Source organism: Mastacembelus armatus, unplaced genomic scaffold, assembly GCF_900324485.2.
Source record: "Mastacembelus armatus unplaced genomic scaffold, fMasArm1.2, whole genome shotgun sequence".
NCBI classification, from domain to species: domain Eukaryota; kingdom Metazoa; phylum Chordata; class Actinopteri; order Synbranchiformes; family Mastacembelidae; genus Mastacembelus; species Mastacembelus armatus.
The window spans coordinates 445,106-470,020 of NW_022872883.1; the positions used below are offsets into that span (position 1 = coordinate 445,106).

General features: G+C 46.4%; 1 protein-coding gene across 1 annotated transcript in view; it reads left to right on the forward strand.

Annotated features, from left to right (window-relative positions):
- The window catches only part of LOC113131265 (MAM domain-containing glycosylphosphatidylinositol anchor protein 2-like), a 42,237-nt gene extending 21,130 nt beyond the window's left edge, over positions 1–21,107 (forward strand). The window contains exons 7-17 of the mRNA XM_026308342.1: positions 1,431–1,760; positions 2,330–2,632; positions 6,006–6,278; positions 7,538–7,686; positions 10,289–10,466; positions 14,334–14,354; positions 14,793–14,948; positions 17,634–17,825; positions 18,592–18,722; positions 19,071–19,170; positions 19,528–21,107. Coding sequence (XP_026164127.1) covers positions 1,431–1,760; positions 2,330–2,632; positions 6,006–6,278; positions 7,538–7,686; positions 10,289–10,466; positions 14,334–14,354; positions 14,793–14,948; positions 17,634–17,825; positions 18,592–18,722; positions 19,071–19,170; positions 19,528–19,616 — 1,922 coding nt within the window. The 3' untranslated portion in view covers positions 19,617–21,107. The remainder of the gene's footprint in view (positions 1–1,430; positions 1,761–2,329; positions 2,633–6,005; positions 6,279–7,537; positions 7,687–10,288; positions 10,467–14,333; positions 14,355–14,792; positions 14,949–17,633; positions 17,826–18,591; positions 18,723–19,070; positions 19,171–19,527) is intronic.
- The last annotated feature ends 3,808 nt before the right edge of the window (positions 21,108–24,915 follow it).

Genomic DNA, 24,915 nt, shown 5'->3' on the forward strand with positions numbered 1-24,915 from the left:
CACATGGTTTCTCCTCATGCAGGAAACCTGCATCTGGCTACCATTGTCCTGCTAACGGGGCCAGCCGGTCTCATTGGTCGCAGCTTTGCTGATGATGCACTTTAATATCCACGTGGAAATAATTGGCGTCCTGCTTGGAGCTAATTCAACAGTTTAGCAGCTGCAAAAACACCCTTTGGCCCAGACTGGATTGGTTCATGTTCCTCTCAGGTTGAACTGTGAAAACTCTGCCGACCGTGACTCTTTATCCAACGCCACCAACAGACCACAGTTTTATTTTGTGCAGTTCTTTGGTTTAAGAGCAATACACTGTTTACCTGCTGATGTTAGCATGATCTTAGCATGATGTTAGCATGCTAATGTGCTAACAGCTACAGCAGCTCAGGTTTGGCCAAAATCCACTGACAGAACAAACAGCACGTCAGTTTTGTGTCCACGCTCGCTCACCAGTGACTGATGGCTTCAGGGTTGAATCACAGTAAAGTTGTTGTGTCTGATACACCAGCATGTTGTCACTGCTGCTTTAGAAAACAGATCCATAAAAATGATGCAGAAGATTTGAAAGCTTCAGCTTTTGTTGGGGGAGTGAATGTGAAGCTTAATGATCTTGTGATGGAGCAGGAACCAGTTCAGGTGTGAGGTGAAACAGTCGGCGACGTGCCGGCGGCAGGTCAGGGCGGGGTCTCCCACTCGGCTGATGGGAAAAGTGGAGCAGGAAAAGCAGCTGCTCGCTGTCACTGTGGACGCTCACAGGATTAAACCGAACAAATGGCTTCAGTGATAATTAAGCCCCATTTGGACGAATTAGTTTCTCCACAGCAGGAGGGCTGATGGTAATAACGTCAAATCTGAGGACACATTGGGCCTCACTGGTCTGAAATGATTAAGGTTGAGCTGCAGGGTCCAGACGTGTGACGAGACCTCACAGGTTCAGGAGCGATAACTAAGACCCACATTGAAAATGAACGTGTCAGTCCAGTGTTTGCTCTTCAGCTGCTGTTTCAACTCCTTTCAGTCTCATCCAGACAGAGACCCAGTTAAAGGGGGGACCCAAGACCTCCAGACCAGAAGAGACCTGATGATAATGAGGGCTGATCCCAAATGTGGTCACAAGTAGTATGACAATAATAATAATGATATTAATCCTGAGAATGAATGTGAAGTTGAAGGAACCACAATCTTTAGATGGTTAAAATCCAGATGTTCTTAGATGTTTAGAAATATTGTAAACTCCTGTTTCTCATCCTGCAGCGACAGTAAAACTTTCCCAGGAGACGGGTTTCCCTAAAAGAACCTCAGCATCAGGTCTCTGAGTCCGACCCTGAACATCTGTCCCTTTGTTTTATCGACTGTTGGCTGTGTTTATGTTTCCCTGCAGCCCAGACTGAGAGACCAAACTGCCTCCTTTTCTTTCCTCCCGTCTCCTGCAGGGCTGCGTAAAGGTCGCTTCTGGATCACGCCCGACCCCTACCACAACGACGACAACATCCAGATCGGCCGGGAGGTGAAGATCAGCTGCCAGGTGCAGGCCACGCCGCCGGAGGAGCTGCAGTTCAGCTGGCTGAAGAACGGCCGGCCGCTGCGGAGCTCGGAGCGGATGGTCATCACCCACACCGACACCGACGTCTCTCCAGGAACCACCAACCTCGACATCATCGACCTCAAATTCACCGACTTCGGCACATACACCTGTGTGGCGTCGCTGAGGAACGGAGGAATCCCTGAGATCAGCATCGACGTCAACATCTCATCCACCACAGGTACCGAACAGCTGCAGGTCCAGTCTGTAAATGTTACTAGAGTCTGTTTGTGAAGTGAAATTTCTTTTCTTCCTGTCCACGCGGGGCCACAGGATGTGACGCAGCGTGAGTTAAACCAAACACGGGTCATGTTTCTCCCACACAGCTTCTCTTTTTGCTTCAGATGTGACGTCACAATGAAACTGATCCTGAGTCTGACTGCCGGGAAAACTTGTTGTTTCCTGGTTTGCTTTGTTTATCACCTGTTATCTGTTGTTCCTGTTGCTCATTCTGTGTGTGTGTGTGTGTGCGTGCATGTGTGTGTGTGTGTGTGTGTGTGTGTGTGTGTGTGCGCGCGTGCGTGTGCGTGCGTGCGTGTGTGTGCCTGTGTGTGTGTGTGTGTGTGCCTGTGTGTGCGTGTGTGTGTGTGTGTGTGTGTGTGCGCAGCTTCTCACTGCACAAAACAACACTTTGGAGCCGTGTGGCCCCGGGGCCTGTCAGCAGCTCAGCCTGACCCTGTAAACACAAACACAAGCTGTAGAAAACAAACAAAGGTTTGTGTGTGTGTGTGTGTGTGTGTGTCACTGCAGTTCCTCCGGAGCTGACCGTCCCCAGGGGCCGCTCTCACCTCATCACTCAGGAGGGTGACACCGTGGACCTGCAGTGTCTGGTCTCAGGGAAACCCAAACCCATCATCCTGTGGTCCCGGGCTGAGGAAGGTGGGACGGCGGCTCTGATGCCGGACGGCTCGGCTCAGGTGGAGAGCTACGACGGCGTCCTGAGGATCAGCAACGTGACCAGAGACATGAGCGGGACGTACCGGTGCCAGACGAGTCAGTACAATGGCTTCAACGTGAAACCACGAGAGGCCACGATCCAGCTGGTGGTGCAGTGTGGGTACCACACACACACACACACACACACACACACACACACACACACAGTATTAAATCACTGGTTAAACATCTGTTTACCTATGATGTGGGGACTAAAGGATTTTTAGCTGAAAAATAAAAATGAATTCAGACTAAAAACAGTTCCAGCACTAAGTTAAGTCGGACGAATTAATAATAATCATCGTCACATTTATCTGGAGTGAAGGCGACGTTGTGTCACAGCAGGTTTTACAACAGTATCAGAGCTCAGATGGGTCCTCAGAGCTCAGTTGGGTCCTCAGAGCTCAGTTGGGTCCTCAGAGCTCAGTTGGGTCCTCAGAGCTCAGTTGGGTCCTCAGAGTTCTGTCTGCGTCACAAACACCTGTGCTGCTTCAGAGCCTGACCTGGGAGGCCTGCAGAGGGGCCGTCACATCACCCAGTCAACGTGCATCACATCCGCCAGAGCGGCCGCTCCGTCGTGCAGGCGGAGACGGGCACATGCCACCCGTCAGGCTGCGGGCGGAGATCGAACCCACGGCCCTGTTCTCACCTGCAGGGTAACGTGCTGCACGGTAACATCTCAGAGGATGTGACAGGAAGCTGCACATGCACAGCTCCTGGCTTCCTTCTGCTAAAAGGCTGTCAGAGCAAATCTACTCCACAGGTTCGCTCGCTCAGATTCTCCCAAGAGTCAATGTGGAAACTGGCAGGAAACCTTCAGAGGGAACCTGAAGCATCATGGGATAAAAACCTCTGTGTGTACAACAGGGAGGGAAAACCACCGTGCAGGTTGTTAGTGTGCAATGAGGTGAGAGCACAGAATGAGACGTGTGAGTGAAGATTAGTGTGATGATAACGAAGATTTCATTTTAAACAAAAGATCGTCTACAAAATAAAACACATTGAACAGCGTCATGGTGATGGAGCTGATGGTGCAGAAATGTAAACACCAGTACAGACCTGTTGTCAGTCCAGTCCTGTCACGGTCCTTCCAATGACACTGTTGGAACAAACAGCCCATCAGCAAAACGTCATGCAGCTCTGCTTTAATGCTGGAGTGTAGGTTGTTCCTGTGTGTTGTTACTGTGTGACCACCAGAGACTGTGCAGGCAACAGGGTGGGGGGGTATTATGGATGAGACACCACGTCCCGTCAGTTTACCTGCAGTTACCACACTGGGTGGAACATCTTAGTCCATGCTGCCTCATCCATTCTACACACAAAGACCATTTCCAGCAGCACAGTCCTCTGAAAGCGTTTCTTACTCATCAGCTGAGAACGATAAACTCTGCACTTTGATTTGACCCCAGGTCTCCGACTGCGACTCGTCCTCTGCTGCAGAACTGTGAACAGTTTCCTGTGAATTAGTCCTGAGCTGTGGTTTCTGTGCAGCCCGAGAACGAACCGTCACCTAATAAAGTTTAATTAAAGGTCACTTGCTCGGTCATTAAACCGACAGTCAGCCGCCTCTGTGGAGATTTTGTTTGCCCCAACAAACTGAGCTGTGCAAACATTTAGAGTCTGATGGTTCCACACTGAGCCTGAGCCCAGTCCTGCAGCAGAGTCCTACAGAGCCGGAGAAGCAGGAGTCCTGATGTCAACATCATGGACTTAGTCTGGGACCACATGTAGAGGCAGAGACCATGAGACAGCCTGAGCCCCAGACCTGCCTGCAGAGTCCTACAGAGCCGGAGAAGCAGGAGTCCTGATGTCAACATCATGGACTTAGTCTGGGACCACATGTAGAGGCAGAGACCATGAGACAGCCTGAGCCCCAGACCTGCCTGCAGAGTCCTACAGAGCCGGAGAAGCAGGAGTCCTGATGTCAGCATCATGGACTTAGTCTGGGACCACATGTAGAGGCAGAGACCATGAGACAGCCTGAGCCCCAGACCTGCCTGCAGAGTCCTACAGAGCCGGAGAAGCAGGAGTCCTGATGTCAGCATCATGGACTTAGTCTGGGACCACATGTAGAGGCACATGTAGGTGGACACTGAAACACGGTGATGTGACGGTTCATTTTTGTTCTGGGTAAAACTCTACGTGAGATTAATATGGTCTTTGTTCTGTTCGCTGTACCATCCCATAGTTGACCCTCTCATTAACTAGTAAACTGTGGTTCCTGTCAGAAGAACCAACAGGATGACTGGTACCAGCAGAACAAACCTGCTGTCCTTTACGAAAGGACTTTGTCCTTTGGCTGCAGGATTTAGTGTTGGACCTGGACAGACCACTCCTCTGCAAATTCTGTCCTGGGCTGTGTTTGCTGTTTTCACTGTGCAACAACAGTAAGCAGATTAAAGTGAGGGCAGATTACAGGTGGATTACTGGGAAATAAGTGAAACAACATTCAAGTCTGACATGACACAGATTTAGCTGCTCCCTGAGAAAGTGAAGTGAGTTGGACTGAGCAGGATCATGTGGGAATGAAAACTGAATTTCTAAAGACGCAAACTGCTTTTATTTCTCAGCAGTTTGTGTGTAATTGGTCATTAATCGTGTCTCTGGTTTTAATGACTTCTCATAAATATGCTAATGAGCCCACACGACGCTCGAAGATTAAAGCCTATGAAATGAGCTGTTAGTGTTTTTTACTTTGACGATAATCCGGCCCAGACTGTTGGTCTTGTCCCTGGATTACAGGGACGACAGCGACGAGCGCAGGTCACGTCAGCGACGGGCTGCGTTTCAAAAGTCACGAACAGAAGAAGGAATGAAAAGGGAAACTGACGCCTGCAGCTGAAATAAAAACACATTTCACAGTAAAAATCATTTATGGTAGGTCAGAATTCTGAGCACTGACGGATTTTGACTTTTTAAAATCACCATAAATGTGTTTTCATCGTTACTAACTTTTCTCCTGTTCCTCTATAGTGTTTCAGTTTGGTAACAGACACGTTAGGAGAACGGCTGTGTTTCAGTGCATGATGGGACCTGTGTGTTTAATGTGTGTGTGCAGGTCAGAGGTCAGAGGGCACTAACCTGTCACGTGCAGAAAATCAGACTCTTTGTTTTTGTTCTAGAAGCTTAAGAGCCGTTCTGGCTTCATTAAAGAGGGGACCTGAGAGCCACAGACTCCAGCTCAGTCTGGGTTTATTAGTTCGCCAATTTAATGCAGCGAGGCAGCTCTGAGGTCAGTTTGGGTCCAGCCATGATCAGGTCAGATGAAACTTCATTGATCCCTGTTGGCAAAATCTGGTCTTCAGGGTCGAGCAGCAACATGAAGAAGAAGAGTTTTGGATTGAAAAGATTATTTCAGGAAACGTTTTTGTGTAACAGCACCGACAGGAAGGTTTAACACTCTCAGCTGTAAACCAGCTCCTGATCTTCACATGGGGGTTGGTGGAATCACATTTTCAAGCTGCGTAATCTGATGTTTTCTCTCTACCAGTCCCTCCCACAGTGGAGCCGGTGTACATGGAGGTCCGGCAGGCTCTGGGCCGGGCGTTCAGTCTCACCTGCCGCCTGCTGCGAGCTCATCCCGCCCGCCTCCTGCGGTACGAGTGGAAGCTGGGCTCCCGCCTCCTCACCGTCGGACAGCTCGGCGACCAGCAGGACGAAACCTACTACAACGTCCGAGCTCTGAACCGAGAGGGCTACGGCGAGTACACCTGTGACATCACCAACGAGGCTGGGGCGGGCCGCTGCACCTTTCTGATCACAGGTGAGTCGTGATGGGACTTTGCTTTGGACTCAGGAGCAGGTCGGGTTTTTGTTTGTTTTCTTATTTGGAGTCGTCTGAAATAATTAAAGGCCAGTTTGTGCTACAGTGTCTTAAAGCACTGGAGACTTCATTTGGACTTGACTTGGACTAGTTTTGGCCTGGGGTCTGATGGGACTAAACATTTACATCTGGAGGGCAGGAACACGATGGTAATTAGGGCTGATCTGATCTTGAAATGCTGAGCAGGGCAGGTTTTTAACGACTTAAATAATGTGCAGGGCTTCAGGAAACTTCTCGTCATCTGTGTGTGATCAGAAAACCTGCTGCCTCTGGTCTGTGGGTGGTTTAACAGCTGAGGTCTTAAAGACCAGACCTGTCCTCTGTGTGACAAAAAAGCTTTTATTTCAGTGTTTGCACTTCTGCTGCATACTCATAGTTATCATTGCCCAGTGAGTTATAATGCAGGAGGGAACAGGGGCTGGTGTGGCAGATTTTAGAAAGGGGCTAGTCGGTCTCTGCTGTGTGGACCTCAGCCCCCGTTTCATCTCTGCTGCCGACGAGGAGTCATCAGTGTCTCTGCAGACTCTGAGCAGACTTTCAGACATCACCGACTCTTCTCTCCGTCCTCCCCCGATGAACGCCGCCCTGTCAGCGCTGCGTTAAGCCTCTTATCTTCCCCGGCCCCCGAGCTGCGGCGCTTCTGCAGCGGCAGCAGAAAGTGTTTAAAGAGGGAAGTTGTAAGCTGTGGATGGAGGGCTGATGGGAAATGACAGCGATTATGTTGGGTTTGTCATTGCAGAGGTGAAGTTTGTGTCTGTGTTAATCAGGTGTGAACACGCGTGGCATTTTAAAGCTCGCTCGTCCAGCCAATGAGACGACGGCAAACTGCAGGACAAACTGACGGGACAGAAACTGAGAGACAGACACTGGACTGGGACACTGTTCCTCACACCTTCGCAGGGTGGGAGCCAGAAACTGCAGTTCAGTGTTGGAGTTGAATCAGCAGAACAGATTCATCTTCATGTTCACGTTGTTCATTTGGACAAAACGTCCAAGCGTCTCTTTCTGTCCTGTGCTGGTGCGAACTTTGAACTTTGCACTGATGAGGAAACTCTTGTTGGTTTGACTGTGCAAAACCTCTTCTTTGGTTGATTTTCCTGACCTCTACATTATTCATGCTGGACAGAAGGTTTAAGTCTCCTTTTGTTGGGTCTGCTGTTGGGTCTCCAGATTGACCTCTGACCCCTGTGTCTCCTCAGGCAAAGCCTACGCTCCAGAGTTTTACTACGACACCTACGGCGCCCTGTGGCAGAACAGACCCCGAGTCTACGGCTTCAAGCTGCAGTGGACTCAGATGAAACCCAACATCGTGGACCGGATCCTGGCCTACAGGCTTGGTATCAGACAGGTCAGTAGAGTTCAAAGGCAAACTAATGAAAGCCATCAGACGCTACTTCCAGACTTTGGTTCGATGAAAATGGATCCTAGGAGACAAATAAATAAACAAACAAGTTAGAAAGTAAAAACAAAGGAGTGTGTGAAGCCGTCACAGTGTTACACGTTTTTATGACCCTAGTTCTACATTTTTATTAGTATTATAACTCACAGTACATTTTCCACGTCGAGGTTTATGTACTGTTAAGAGTCATAAATGTGACAAAGCAGAGAATGAAGTCATTGTTTAGTTCTCATGTTGTTCGTTGGAGCCGATAAACTTTAATGACGACAGTAAAACTGGTCCAGGAGCTTGATGATGCAGTAAAAGTGTTGGAGGCTTCACAGGATCTCAGGGTCCGTACGCAGGATCCCAGGGTCCGTACGCAGGATCCCAGGGTCCGTACGCAGGATCGTATGGTCCAGCTGAATGCCGTCAGGCTGCACATTTAAAATCTGCATGTTTAATATATAGAGATCTAATTAACACACACACACACACATATAAAACCTGTCAAACACACACACACATATATAAAACCTATCAAACACACATATATAAAACACACACACACATATAATAATGTAGTGGTGACAGTAGCATAATCTCTAAAGCAAACAAAGGCATCATACAGTGGATGTGCATGTAAAAGTAACGTTGAATGAACTGAAACCATTGAGGGCAAAGGTCACGTTTTCATCTAATGAACTGTAATAAAAACATTCTGATTTTCTGGTTCTGGTTCTTGCTCTTGATCCGAGCAGCAAATTGTTGTTTTCCAACTCAAACTGGATGAAAACTTTTGTTTTTCGCTCGTTGTCGGAACAAACGGTTTAGTGTTTGCTGGTTTTTTCCATAGTTCACATGTGACGAGATTCAGAGGCAGCAGAGCCTCAGTCGCCTCACGTTTCTCCTTCTTGTGTGAGTGCTGACGTGGTCTGGGTGTTGGTGTGGAGCTGTGAAACTGTGCCCCCCCAGGACTGCATGAGGCCAAGGACTGAGGAGGTTGTACAAGAGTCACGAGCTGATTATGTTCCCTGAAGAACTGGACATGATATTAGTTGGTGTAATCCTACTGATGTCACGCACGTCCTTTGCTTCAGGGACGTCATGTGACCTGTCATGTGACCTGTCATGTGACACGCTAATGTGCTGCAGTGGTGGAAGCATTATGAGACGGCACTCGTCTAATTCTGCTGCTTCTCTAAACTTTTCTTCTTCACAGGGATGTTCGGGGCTCAGGACTTGGTCTCAGGCTTAAAGTCTAAATCAGGCTCAGCCTCACGTCAGTTTTCTCCTCATGAGGACGGAGATGTGAGCGTGTGTGTGATGCTCAGTGGGCAGATTGCAGTAGCTGGAGGTAATCCTCTCTGTCTGACAGATATAGGACACAGCCTCTGTGTTTAACCCTCGCTCGGCCTTTCTCCAGCATCATGTCCGCTGTTTGTCTGCGGGGAGCTGCTGAGGCATTTTATTTTATTTTATTTTATTAATTTTATTTATTTCATTTTATTTTATCAGCGCTATAGTATATACAGAACTGCAGGGACTGTAGCTTATTCATCGTCGACCAACCAGCACAAAGTTTAACCACATTTCCAGAAAAATCCTCAAAGTGAGACGTGACTGAAGCGTCGTCTCGTCCCCTCTTGCTGTACGAGTCTGATCTGGATTTTCCACCACAGAAGAAGAAGAGCTGGTTAAAACCATGAGGAACATAAAATCTGTTCCAGCCTCCTCATCTCTCCACACACACCTGATGTCTGAGTCACATGACTCACCTCTCGGTCACATGATTCATCAACAGCAGGTTTATTCTGGTTCAGTTTCACTGTGGCAGCAGATGATGGAACATATGTTCTGTCTGTGTCACAGCCACGTGTAAAAGTCCTGCTTCAGCCAAAATGAGCTGAGGCTGTTTAGTGCTGATCTCCTGACAGTCGGACTGCAGGCAGACCACCAGACCATCGATCAGGTCGATAACATCAACATGACCCGGGCAAATCGAACGTGACACAGACAGCAGTCCTGGACGTGGTGCTGGGTCCGTTGGTACCTGAAGCTCCTGGGGCATCAGCCTCATGTTGGAGGAGCAGGGTGCCTTGTTGCCATGGTAACCTGCCTGTCTTCATTCATGCCACAGTGCTGCAGAGAGAGAGAGCAGGGAGAAAGTGCTGACAAGACGGAAAGTGATGGGATGAGGGAGGAGAGAGTTAGTTTAAAGGTGCCTGTGTGTTCCTGAGTCCAGATCCCATCCAGAGACTGACAGCACCAAAGAATGTGTGTGAATCCAGAACCTGGTTCAGCTTATGGGTCTGTGCCGTAGACCTCCATTGTTGTCCAAGAACTATTAAAAACACAGCAGGGAGCCACACCGCTGACCTGGCTCACATGGTTCTTCCTCACCAACAATGGGAGGGCCCCTCTTTTTCCAGAAACCAGCTCCAGACTCTGCTGAGAGCAGAGAGAAGCTGGAGGAGCAGTGGAACCAGAACACAGACCAGTCTCTGGAGCTGGTTTTTGACAAAGCATCCTCTAAGGGAATGACCTCAGCTTAAGGTTTCTTGTGTTTCAGATGGGCCAGTCCCGCTGGTGGGAGCAGGAGATTCCCATTGAGGGAACCATCAAGAACGGGGAGCTGCTGACCTACAACCTGACTGAACTCGTCAAACCGGAGTCCTACCTGGTCCGCCTCACGCCTATCACCCGCTACGGAGAGGGGGACGCCACCGAACGCATCATCACATACAGCGGTACGTGACGCGTGTTGGCATCATGTTGTTCTCTAACCTAAAGGGCCAGTTCACTCAAATCACAAGTCCGGGTCTGTTTTCCACCTGTGAACTTTGACCTCCAGCTCAGTGTGATGGAGGAAAGTGGCGTTACAGTGTGTACTGAAGAAAACACATCAGAAATAGAAAATAGTTTTGTCACAGCACAAAGTTTCCACAGATGAAACAGGAGCCAGAACATGTTCTTAGTGAAACAGGATCCAGTCCAAAACCAGAAGTAAAGTTCTGGACTGTGGAGCAGCAGCTGTTCTTAAACTTGTGTGTTGGTCGAAACCTAACACTAATGTGTTTCCAACTCGTGAGTTAATGTCTGTGGACCAGTTTGATTTATGTTGTGTTTTAACTTTAACTCAGAGCTGACGCAGCTGGTTCTTAACCAATTATTTATACATGTGCTCGTCCCAGAACATCTGGGAGCCCAGAATCAGCTGTTACAGTTGTTTTAGCATCGGAACATGTTTATTTGATGCCTCACTGCTTCTCTTTATTTCCTATGAAAAAATAATGGAACTAAAACTGGAAAAACAGGGGAATAAAAGCAAACTGTCGAGCTGCCACGCAGAAAAGTCTCAACTGCAGCGACGTCAAAGTGAAATAAAAAATAAAAGCGACAGAGACAAATGAAGCTCACAGCAGGAGACGAGAACACACAAAAGATCTGAGCCTGAACTCGTTTAACAGACTGTCAGTGAACGCATCACCTCCTACTCTTTCTGATCGTCGCGTTAGCTCCTCGCCAGGGTTCAGACAGGAAGTTCACATCCCATCAACCTGCAGTGAAGGGACACGCCTCCACAAACGTGTCCTGCTGCGATCAGACGGATTCAGGGAACCGAGGAGAAATGCTGCCGGGTCAGCACCTCCATTTCCATCCACAGATCTGCAGACACACAGGGCAGCACATTTTGTTTTTTAAGGTGGAAAAAGTCAAAAGTCTTTATCTCACATACAGCGGAGACAAAGGTCTTTATCTCACATACAGCGGAGACAGGTCTTTATCTCACATACAGCGGAGACAAAGGTCTTTATCTCACATACAGCGGAGACAAAGGTCTTTATCTCACATACAGCGGAGACATAGGTCTTTATCTCACATACAGCGGAGACAGGTCTTTATCTCACATACAGCTGAGACATAGGTCTTTATCTCACATACAGCGGAGACATAGGTCCTTATCTCACATACAGCGAAGACAAAGGTCTTTATCTCACATACAGCGGAGACATAGGTCTTTATCTCACATACAGCGGAGACATAGGTCCTTATCTCACATACAGCGAAGACAAAGGTCTTTATCTCACATACAGCGGAGACATAGGTCCTTATCTCACATGCAGAGACAGGTCTTTATCTCACATACAGCTGAGACATAGGTCTTTATCTCACATACAGCTGAGACATAGGTCCTTATCTCACATACAGCGAAGACAAAGGTCTTTATCTCACATACAGCGGAGACATAGGTCCTTATCTCACATACAGCGAAGACAAAGGTCTTTATGTCACATACAGCGGAGACATAGGTCTTTATCTCACATACAGCGGAGACAAAGGTCTTTATCTCACATTCAGCGGAGACATAGGTCTTTATCTCACATACAGCTGAGACAGGTCTTTATCTCACATACAGCGGAGACAAAGGTCTTTATCTCACATACAGCGGAGACATAGGTCTTTATCTCACATACAGCTGAGACATAGGTCTTTATCTCACATACAGCGGAGACAGGTCTTTATCTCACATACAGCGGAGACAGGTCTTTATCTCACATACAGCGGAGACAAAGGTCTTTATCTCACATACAGCGGAGACATAGGTCTTTATCTCACATACAGCGGAGACAAAGGTCTTTATCTCACATACAGCGGAGACATAGGTCTTTATCTCACATACAGCGGAGACAAAGGTCTTTATCTCACATACAGCGGAGACAGGTCTTTATCTCACATACAGCGGAGACAAAGGTCTTTATCTCACATACAGCGGAGACATAGGTCTTTATCTCACATACAGCGGAGACAAAGGTCTTTATCTCACATACAGCGGAGACAGGTCTTTATCTCACATACAGCGGAGACATAGGTCTTTATCTCACATACAGCGGAGACAAAGGTCTTTATCTCACATACAGCGGAGACAGGTCTTTATCTCACATACAGCGGAGACAAAGGTCTTTATCTCACATACAGCGGAGACATAGGTCTTTATCTCACATACAGCTGAGACAGGTCTTTATCTCACATACAGCGGAGACAAAGGTCTTTATCTCACATACAGCGGAGACATAGGTCTTTATCTCACATACAGCGGAGACATAGGTCTTTATCTCACATACAGCGGAGACAGGTCTTTATCTCACATACAGCGGAGACAAAGGTCTTTATCTCACATACAGCGGAGACATAGGTCTTTATCTCACATACAGCGGAGACAAAGGTCTTTATCTCACATACAGCGGAGACATAGGTCTTTATCTCACATACAGCGGAGACATAGGTCTTTATCTCACATACAGCTGAGACAAAGGTCTTTATCTCACATACAGCGGAGACATAGGTCTTTATCTCACATACAGCTGAGACATAGGTCTTTATCTCACATACAGCGGAGACATAGGTCTTTATCTCACATACAGCGGAGACAAAGGTCTTTATCTCACATACAGCGGAGACATAGGTCTTTATCTCACATACAGCTGAGACATAGGTCTTTATCTCACATACAGCGGAGACATAGGTCTTTATCTCACATACAGCGGAGACAAAGGTCTTTATCTCACATACAGCGGAGACAAAGGTCTTTATCTCACATACAGCGGAGACATAGGTCTTTATCTCACATACAGCGGAGACAAAGGTCTTTATCTCACATACAGCGGAGACATAGGTCTTTATCTCACATACAGCGGAGACATAGGTCTTTATCTCACATACAGCGGAGACAAAGGTCTTTATCTCACATACAGCGGAGACATAGGTCTTTATCTCACATACAGCGGAGACATAGGTCTTTATCTCACATACAGCGGAGACAAAGGTCTTTATCTCACATACAGCGGAGACATAGGTCTTTATCTCACATACAGCGGAGACAAAGGTCCTTATCTCACATACAGCGGAGACATAGGTCTTTATCTCACATACAGCGGAGACATAGGTCTTTATCTCACATACAGCGGAGACAAAGGTCTTTATCTCACATACAGCGGAGACAAAGGTCTTTATCTCACATACAGCGGAGACAAAGGTCTTTATCTCACATACAGCGGAGACATAGGTCTTTATCTCACATACAGCGGAGACAAAGGTCTTTATCTCACATACAGCGGAGACAAAGGTCTTTATCTCACATACAGCGGAGACAAAGGTCTTTATCTCACATACAGCGGAGACATAGGTCTCCAGCTAATCAGTTGAGCTTTTCAGAGTCCACTGGGTTAATGTTTGTGTGTCCTTTACTTCCTTTAAGGGTCTTTACTGTAGTTTTCAAACCAAATGTAAAATCTGATGCTTTCGACTTTCTCCAGTTCATTTCCAACTCGTTATGTTAAAGAAGATTAAGAAGTTCATTAAGGAAACGTTACAGTTCTGAGCTCCTGTTTTCTCGGCCCACATCTGTAGTGCTGACTCAGCAGCAGCACCGATAACCCCGTGTGACCCCAGACCTCCTCTGCTCTGGACACACAGGTTCATTTCACTTACCAGGCTTTAGATCAGCCAGATTTTAGTTTTCATTTATCTCTGTCCTCTGCTGCCACCTGCATGTCTTTTCTCAGGTGAACTGTACTCTTGGCTGATCCCAGTTCTTTTCTTTTGTCCCTCCACAGCTCCTGTTAACCCACATCTCAGTAAGTACCTGTCTGCGCTCAAACACACCACCTGTATGTTGGTCAAACGTCCCCAGTCTTGGTACCATCACACTGTCTGAGCAAACAGCATCTGCCAAACTCCAACTGGAGTTTATTAGTTTTCATTAGACCCCTGAAGCATCTGGCCCCTCCGCCCTGTGAGGTGTACACTAAATATCATATCATTTGTTGTGCTGGGTGGTAAGGCCCTGGTACACCTGTGTTCTCCTGTGTTCACCTGTGTTCAGGTATGTGCAGGTCTGTGTATATTCACCACACGAGAACTGAGAAGTGGAGTTGTTTGAATTGTTCAGGTTTTAATGACAAATTTCCAGTGAAGGTTCTTGAGTAAGAAGGTTAATGTTCAGGATGTTCTTGTTTCTTCATCCTAATGTGTCTGAGGTCCAACCAGCAGTGACTGTGTGTGTCTGTGTTTAGGGGAGTTCCAGTGTGGTTTCGAGGATGAGGCGTTGTGTTTGTTCTCTCAGGACAAAACTGATGATTTTGACTGGACGCGACACAGCGCCGCCTCACGAGACACCAAATACACCCCGAACACCGGGCCAAGCTCCGACCACAACGGCTCCAAGCAGGGTACACACACACACACACACACACACACACACACACGCACACGCACACGCACACGCACACACACCCACACCCAGTCGGTTTATCATTAGGAACCCCTGTGTCGGACCCAGTCGGTTTATCATTAGGAACCCCTGTGTCAGACCCAGTTGGTTTGGTCCGCTCAGCGCTGACGACGCCCACAGTAAGACGCAGAAAATAAAAATGAGCAGAGAAGCAGCCCGAGGAGCCGAGTCCTCTCTGACTGAATGAGAGCAGAGTGACGAACACACTGCAGAGTTTTGTTCTGCTGCAGATTAAACAGTTTTCTGTTGTGCTGTGTTCAGGGAAGAACCACGTCTGCAGGATACAAACTGTCACTGAGACTCATATCGGTGCAGAGGAAACCCACTGTGGTTCTGTGGATCAAACAACAAAACACATTAAATGATAATAATAAAATATATAAGACTGGAGGAGGGTTAGGTTCTAAATAAGATCAGGTCCAGTTTTATGAATTGAGTTTTCATGAAAACACCAGACTTCCTGCTTATTTCCTCTCTATCCCAATATTGTTATTCTATAAAGTGAGTGTTAGTGATCGATACTCTGCAGGATCAGGATCATGTGCAGGCTCTTTGGTGACATGTGGATAAAACCAGTGTGATCCCACCCCAGCACTGGAAATACAGTGTTCCAGTTACGCCACAGTGGGAGGTGACTGTGTTCTCACCATCCCAGTTGACATTTCCATTAAAAACCCAATTTACCAGCATTCACCAGTGACCGTGTTCATATTTAAGGTCAGTTTCCTGGTGTGTTGCAGTTAATGCAGTCAGACATTTAGTGACCGCTGATGTTTCTTAAACAATAAAAACAGCACAAAGTACAGTAGAAAGCTACCGATGCTAATGACAAGTACAGTGGAAATAAACCTGTTTTTGTTCTTGACAGTTTTAATCGTCTGTGTCATAAACTCTAAAGGCTAAAGGTGAAATAGCAGCTGGCACTTTTCTAAATCAGACACTAAAAAGTGTTTCACAGGCAGAAATAAAAAAACTTGTTTAACTTGTCAAACAGCAGCAACACGCGTCCAACAGGGACACGTCATCACTTCAACACTTCCTGCACCACGTCCCAAACACAAAGTGTCTGAAGTGTCTCTGTTCCATCAACACTGGACATTAAGTAGGCGACTGTGCTCTGGGCCTGTAGGCAGAGACGACAGCAGCATCTGTCCCAGTTAAAGCAGTTTGCAGATGATGATGGTTCAGTTTGGTCATTTACTTTGAAACCCTGAAACAACAGCGACATGTCAGCTTGAGATATTTTGAGATGCTTATTTGATGATTTCATTCTGACAGAAATATTAAAACTTCATGTCAGAAATAAACAAGACGTGATTTTTGAAGATGTTCAGCAACAATAAAGGAAGAAATCCATCAGGGGGCGAAGCACAAACAATAAAAATGATAATAAATAAATACATAATTAATTAATCCAGTAAAAATACATCTGAGCTCAGACAGTCATGAGTTTGTCTGTAGTTTAGTTTATGGATCAGTCTCCAGGGACTTTCATTTACGCTGTAATGTAACAATCAGATTGATTATAGATTAATGTATTGTTTTAATAGATGATCTCCTTTGAAAGGACATTTTATTATTAGTTTAATTTGTAATTTTTAAAACAATATGAAATTAAAACGCACTCTAGCTCAGAAACATCATTTCACAGTCAAACATGTCAGACGTGTCTCAGCGTCACAAACTGGGACCAAAAGGTGGGAGGATTATTTTATTTTGTCCCGTTGGGGTGTGAGGAGCCAGCAGGAAGACAAAAGTCGAAACAAAAGGTTTTTGCGTTAAGTTTAGAAGATTTATAGCTTATTTTTAGTCACAGGGTCTGAATTTTGAGAGAAGTCGGTGAGCGACTTCAGGGGTGGTGGGCGTGAACGCTGTCAGAGCAGCCCGTCACAGTAGGTCCGACACAACGTGACTGTGGCTGTGGGACAAACCCAAACTGAAGGTTCTGCTGTAGACGTTCGAGAACCTCATGCAGTAACAAAGCCCTCACTGTAGCTCATCACTGCTCACGCTCAGTGAGCGCCGTGACGTCCTGCAGCCAGCTGCCGCCTCCGTCGTCCAGCTGTGGAAAACACCCACACAGCAAAATGCAGCTCGTGACTCACAACCTGCTGCAGCTGCTCCAGGCGGGAAGGAGCCAAATAATGAAATGTGATTGGCTGTCAACACCTGGCCATCAGACCCAGCCCTGAGGTGGAGGGACATACACCCACCGCAAATCCCAACTATGAGTGAACCAGGGAAACCCCAAGTGCCCTCTTGGTCCTGCAGAAGTACATTTTAAAAAAGTCTTCCTGTAGTTTTCATCAGGCAGGACGAAACATCTGCTGGGGACTATTTTCAGCAGCGGATGAATCCACATCTGGTCTGCAGTGAGCATTGGTGTGTCCGCCCTGCAGATGTGTCAGGCTGCGACACAAACAGTGTAATGTCCCTTAAAGTGGCCTCAGCTGCAGTTCGACTCTAATGACAGGTCACAGCCACGTCCCAGCACTTTGATCACACGTCTCAGTCTTACCACAGGAGAAAAGAAGCAGAGCAGGTGTGTGTGAATTATCATAACTGTAATTCTTTGCTCCATGACCTCTGACCTCTAACCCTGTCCTGTGTTGTTGCGTCTCAGGTTTCTACATGTACATTGAGACGTCAAGGCCACGGCTGGAGGGAGACAAAGCCCGGCTGCTGTCTCCCACCTTCAACACAAACTCCAAGACCGCCTCCGCCTCCTCCTCCTCTTCCTCCTCCTCCTCCTCCGTCGCCAACCACCCCACCTACTGCTTCGCCTTCTTCTACCACATGTACGGGAAACACATAGGTGAGACTGCAGCAGCACGGCGTCCACTCAGGGGGTGTGAGGACATTATGATGTTAAACACCTGAGAGAAGTTAGAGACAGAATCAGCGAGTGTCCTGAAGAACTTTAAAAACCACCGAGTCCGTCAGCAACAGGTGGAAACATCCAGTAACAGAAAGAAAAGACGCCAGAGTTAAAAATAAAAATTAAAAAGATGTTAAATAAAAAAAACAGAGACCCAGGATGCTCCTCACAGTCTCTTTGGTCATGAAGCCACGTTAAATAATCCCAGTGACCATCAGACGTCAGTGAAGGTGTTTTCTTGGATTATCCTGCTCTATGAGCTGATGGTGTTTGACACGTCTGAACCTGAACGACATGTGCAGTAAATTTCATTTCACACTCGGACTCTCGACCTCAGGTGTTTGTTACTCATTTCAGTGTCGCACAGAGAAAAACGTTTCCTGTGACATCATCTAGCGAGGCCAGTCACGTACATGCGTTCTGAGTGGATTAGATAGAACGCTGGTTCTGTCCTGAACCAGGACTGGTTTTCTGCCGATGACCAAAGACAAAACAGCTGCAGCGAGGACTTTCCAGACCTGTGCAGTCCTGTCTGTGACAATCACAAACCACTGCACTGGGTTCTGGAGCCTAATCTCTTTTAACACTCAATCTGTTCCTCCAGCTGGACCCTGTAAACCACCCACACCCCCTGGTATTTTAACGTCTGTGTGAAAGCAGCGTAAACCAGCGTTAGGCCTCTGACCCTGTTTCTGTCCCGCAGGAGCTCTGAACGTCTTCCTACGTCAGAAGGGTCAGACGGTGACTGAGACCTCGGTCTGGAGTCTAAACGGGAACCAAGGAGACCGGTGGAGACAAGCCAAGGTCAACATCCACCCAACCTCTGCCTTCCAGGTACGAACCAGTTCTCCACAGACCACGTCAGGCCTCCGAGTCCAGACTGAGTTGGGGAAACATACGGAGGCCTTTGTGTGTCGGGTTTTGATGCCGCCCTAAAGGTCAAGTTTTGTCTGATCAATGAACTGATAAACAAAACACAAAGAAGGAAGTTCTTACACCAGAACCTGCTTAGAAATTGATTCCTAATTATTAATTGCTGGATATTAGGTCTCTCTCTGAATTGACTAATTTTGATTTGATTATTGATTATTGGTGATGTTGCAGTTCCTCTTTCAGATTGTCCTAAATTTGCTGCCGCCCAGGTGAGTGCCGCTCTCAGCTTCCTGTCTCTGTGTCTGGCAGATGGTGATAGAGGGAGTCCGGGGCTCCGGCATCGAGGGGGACATCGCCATCGATGATGTCACCATCGAGGAGGGCGAATGTAAAAACCCTCCACCCAACAGTGAGTGCACCTGTACCCGCCCTCCAGTCATGTGACCATTTCCCTCCTTTCCGGGCGACTTTAATATGACGCCAGCCTCCGTAGTTCCCACCTGAAACTGAGCACGGACTTTAACGTGTTCAGGCTCATTTTATAATCTACTTGTTTTGCGTATTTCACCAACTCTGAGGTCAAAAAACCTTCAGGTTTGTGCAGCTGAATTTATGTAAACACGTCCTGACCCCTCGTGGGATCGCAGACCTCAGGTTGAGCAGCATTTGAAGCAAGAATTGTGGGATGATGTTGAGTAATGTGGGTTAATGTGGATTATTGTTCTTACAGCAGCAGTTCTCTCTCTCTCTTTTGTTCCCCATACAGATCTAAGGTCGCTCGCCTCACCCTCATCGCCCCATATATGGCAGCTGTCCGTCACTATCATTCTGGCTCTGATTGGCCGGCAGAGGTGACCCCCCCCACCCCCTCTCATCCAGTCCCATCATCCTCCACCATCACCCTCGCCCTCCCTCCCTCCTGCTCCACTGCCAAAGCTCCTGTCCTGCCAGAATGGCTGACACAAAAGGTCAAAGGTCATGTGGAGGAAGGAAGGTTGTTCATGACGTAGAAAGTTTAAAGGAGCAGTGCGACATTTGAGTGACATTTTAGCCTAGCTTAGCACAAAGACAGGAAAAAGTCCAGGTGTGTGATCAGCATCCAACCTGGTCACAGCCCCGCCCACATGTACATAATGGAATAAAGGAAGGTTTTTCAAAATAAAGTTTTCCAAGTGCTTCACAATAAAAGCACGAGCAGTATGACAGCACAATAACTGAAGAAGATAAACACATGAATGACATCATGGATAAATAAAAACAGGTTTTAAGATATTTCACATTTCAATTCTAAAGTTCAGGCCAAAGAGAAAACGTTTGTTTTAAGTTGCTGTGATTTGCAGCCGTCGGACATTTTAAGCGACTGTGTGGACGCCATGTTTCTCAAATGTACTCGCGGCCTCCCTGTGGTGTTGGCCCTGATGAGTCTGACGGATGAACGCCGCCTTCACCCTGGGCCCTGCCGTAGGGGCCGAGGCTGCGCTGTGACCTTTCGGTATTTTCCTGACGTTGACGTGTGGCTTGGTATTTTGGTGCTCGGGCGGGAGGTTGATTCGAATGAGTTTGTTATGGAGCTCGTTTCTCTTCCTGTCCAGCTCTTTAAAACAGAAATGAAAGAGTTACGGCTGAAACTGTGTTGGGCAGATGTGATTACATAAACATCTGCTTCAGTCTGATTATAAAAACCCAACTCAGTGATCTGTGTCCCTGTCGACAGAAGAAGAAGCTTAATTTAACCAGGGTGAGACCACAGGATAAAACCAGAGGATTTAATGTAGATGCTGAAAAGCTTCCATCAGCATGTTTCGGTCCTGGGCCTGCAGCTTCGTGCTTCAGCGTCCTCCTGCATTATCACGTCTCCAGCGAGCCTTGTTGGCCTTTTGGTTCCAGCTCAGAGCCGCAAAGCACAGAACTGCTGCTTTCAGCGTTAAAACAGGGTCGTGCACACAAACCAGATCCCTTCAGACAAGGCCACAGCTCCTCGAACACTAAAGTGCTGAGCTCTTACATCTTTGTATGGAGTCTGTTCCCATCATGCACCTGTCTAGACCGCGGGTACACAAATGATAGCATGTAGTTCTGGTCTGTTAAAGGGAGGGATCCCAGTGCTTTATGTGGTTTATGTGAGCCATGGTACTGAGGAGCTCAGTCCTGCCTGCAGGTGCTGTTGGCGGCCTCTGATTGGTGGGTTTCTCCCAGGTGAAGGCAGGTTCACACCTTGTGTTAATGAAGTGACTTCAGGTGACGGACAGTGTGACCCTGCGCAGTGAAACTTTATGATTCAGTTTCTAAAGTTCAATGTGGACTTTCCTGACCCCCCCACCACCTCCATCACCCTCTCCCCATGCCCCCCCCCCCCCCCCCGGATCAGCAGTACTGTACCGCTGGCTGGATGGATGAGCTGTCTCTCTCCTGTAGGAGGGCGGAGGTCAGTTTTTTAACAAATACTTTTATTTTGACATCCGTCTGTGTGCGGTGGACCGAGGAGGAGAGTTCACCCTCTGCCGTGACATCAAGTGCCTTCAGACTCACAGAGGATGAGACCGCCGCCATCCCCGACACCACGCACCAGACGGCAGACGTCACGAGTGCTGAACTGGAACATGTCTTGGTCTGAACCTGCAGAGTCACTTTTGGACTTTTCCTGGAGATTCTTGTGCTGAGAAGAAGAAGCCATGAACAGGAAACAGACGGTCTCAGACAGGAAGGTCGTACATTTATTTAGAATAAAACCCAAATCATGATCTGAGCATCAGTGACTGGATATTTCAGAATAAAATAACTTCCTCTTGGATGATTTTCAGCCCTCAGCCAATGGAATTCGAGTTTTTAGACTCTCAGAACTATTTTTAGTATTTCAAAATAAGAGTTTTCCGAAGTCAGAGACTGACTCTTTCTGAGACCATTGGGTATCTTCGACTTCAAAAACAGCTTTTGGAAAAATGAGGGATGAAAAATGGATTGTAAAATCAAATCTTGTATTGTTCCTATGATATTATAAATACTGGCAAAATCTTTACAATTTTCATTTTGGCGCATGTCTTTTATTGTGTTGGGTTTAAGGAGGTTTTGTTCAGGTTCCTACTTTTTATTTCCTTTTGTCAAGATGTAGAAAAAGTAGAAAGATAAATCCTGGGGTTCATTTTTTTGTCTTTTTTATTTTAAAGACGATGGTTTCACATCCTGCTTTCTATTTAAAGGCAAAATATTCATAAAAAGCACAAATGAATTCATTTAACCAAACATCTGTACACACATATTTATCATGAGGAAACTCATTTCTGCCACGAATGGAATGAAGAATAAAAGCTGGATGAATATTAAAATACAAAATCAGGACATATCAGGACAAATGACTTACTGCTGTGTAATTTTGACTTTCAATCCATTAAAGTATAAATTCAACTTATTTCCACAAAGTCGAGATTTTAAACTTTGTTTTAAGCTTTTTTACATTTCATCCATCGGTTTTCTTTGTCCTGGCAGGACTGAGCTTCAGTACATCAGCTCAAATAACATTTAGATTCACAACATGTTAGAAACGAATCATTTGAAAAACACCTAAAGACTGAAAAAGCTGCATTTTTCTCGTGAGTCGACTTCATTACAAGAAGGATGTGATCAAAATGATCAGAGATTTGATTGATTGAATCATAAACTGGTTTTATATGATTCACTGTCTTTAAAATCTCTGTATTTATTGGATAGACATGGTGTTTCACTGCACGTGGTGATAAAAAGCCAAATTTCCATCTCAGCCACTTATTAAACCTTGATCAGAATCATTCAGCAGATAAATATCACTTCTTTTTAATGTCGTTTCTCCCTCAGCGTGTTTTTCCACTGCAGCTCGCTGTGCTGATAATCAGATTTGTGTTCAAGCTCCTCTGGGTATCACTTTATCCTCTGCTGCCTTATTATCACATTATCTCTGTTTGCTGGAATCACTGCAGGTGATTGGTCGCCTCTGATGAACAACAGTCACTTTATTTGATTATTATTTGTAATTATTGTCAGAATTCAAACTCACAGTGGAGTCGGGAATAAGCTGCTGTTGAATCAAAAAGAAAGAAACAAACTGGATTGTTGTGTGTTGGTGAAAAGTGAAACAGTTCACTCCAGAGTCGTTTCAGCTTTTATTGTGAAGGGCCCTCACCTTTTCCGTACAGTGATTCCTTCCAGAATAAGTGACTATGGACTAACGATCAAAACAGTAAACTAGTAAATAAAAACTACAGAGTCTATACAGAAAGTTCACACTGACAAGTTAAATACACATTTAGACTACATTTCCCAGAAACCCCTCTGGTGTAAACACCATATTTTATAAAAATAACTTTGGATGCATTTTAAATTTAATGAGCCTCATAAGAATCACTTTGAAAGGTTTTCTGTCGTTATAATATTAATAAATTCAGTAATTACCTAACAACGAGCTTTACAAAGTCCTAATGAAAACATCAGCAAATACAATAAATATTGAAAAGAGAAAAATATAGAAAAGCATTAAGGTCGATGAATCGAACCTTTCAGAATAAAAGTCCGCAGGGATCCAGTTCTGTTTCGTTAATTAACTGATGTGATAAACGTCGTCTCAGCTCCTGCAGTGGAAAAACCTGGTTCCTCCTCTGAGAGTCCGACCTCTGTGTTGTTTAGATTTGGATTTTTGGGGGGAGAGGAAATAAAATCAGCCACCAAGTCGACCGTCGGTGTGTGATGAAGATATTTTTATAACTGATTATTCTCTGCAATAGATTCTCCGATCAGTTGGACTGACTGAAGGTTACGCTGCATTCTGGGTATTGTTGTTATCATTATTATTACATTAATAAATAAAACACTCCAAATCTAACTTTTACTGGAGCTCACTGTGTCTTTGTATTCATCACTTTGTTAGTTCACTCTGCTCCCTCACTGGACCATTAAACACCAGGTCCAGAACACAGAACATAAGGGACACCTGGGCCTCAGGCTGACAAGGACCAGTGAACGGGCCCATAGCTGCTAAATGAACCACGTCATGTGGTTGCTCGGAGCGTGAGGCCTTTTACATCTGGGCCATGACGAATCAGAAAAGAGGCTCAGGTTCTTTTTGGTCTGAAAGGGAAAAATCCATTTTAATGATCTGAGTGATTTCTGTGGTTTAAATACAGTGACTGAGCAGAACATGAAACCAGCTATTGACTAACCAGCTAACCAGCTAACCAGCTAGTGAGGGCCGAGGGGGAACTGCCTGAGAAGCTTCCACCATCTGGATGGAGGTGCCTGATTAATTCAAACAGTTCAAACTTTACTGACAGCCCAGCTGACCTAACCTGACCCAGGCTCTGTTTTATTATCAGTTCCTGCCCCCCCGCACTCCAACACACTGGATCCTTTTTGTTTTGTTGATGTTTCTGAAGGCAAAGTCTCTTTGACTGCGAATACATGACGTTTTTTGTAGATGACCTAGTCCTGGTTCTGGCCCAGGACACTCAGGGTTCTCCTCTCGCTGTGCTGCTGCTGCTGTGGATGATTTGTGTTCCTCCATTAAGGAACCATTGGAAATGTAATTTATAGTCTTAAGGGGTCTTCTCAGAGTGGGGCCATTAATCAGCTGTGACACGCTGCTGCTGGCTAACGGACGTCTTTCCGGCTCTCAGACTGAAGCGACTGCCATGTTTATCACGGGCCTTTATTTACTGGGTCCAGCCTGGCTCCACAGCAGCCTAATGGCCCCCATTCATCATCCCTCAATTGATTTTCAATTGCAGCGCTGCAGTGTGTTAAACTGATCAGAGCTGGGCCGGTCTATTTTCTGGAGTGGATGTAAGTGGGTTTGGTAAACCCCCAAGGACTCTGACCTCTGTGTGTTTTTGGTTTTTGTTCCACTCCATCCATCCTGCACTGGTCTGGTTTAGCACAGCATGGCACCGTTTTCAGATGTTTATTACTTATGTGATCCATGTTTGGTTGTTAGAAATGTGTACGTGGTCACATGTGCGACGTTTGGGTCGTGGAGTTTGCTGAAGTTTGATCCTTTTCTAGTGACTGTGTCATGTGACACTGCAGTGCCAAGCGTGGCCACTGGTCCAACACCACCTGCTCATCGCAGTCAGTGGGTTCACCTTCTTTAGTGACCTTTGACCTGGAAATATGTGCTCCATCCAGATGAGTT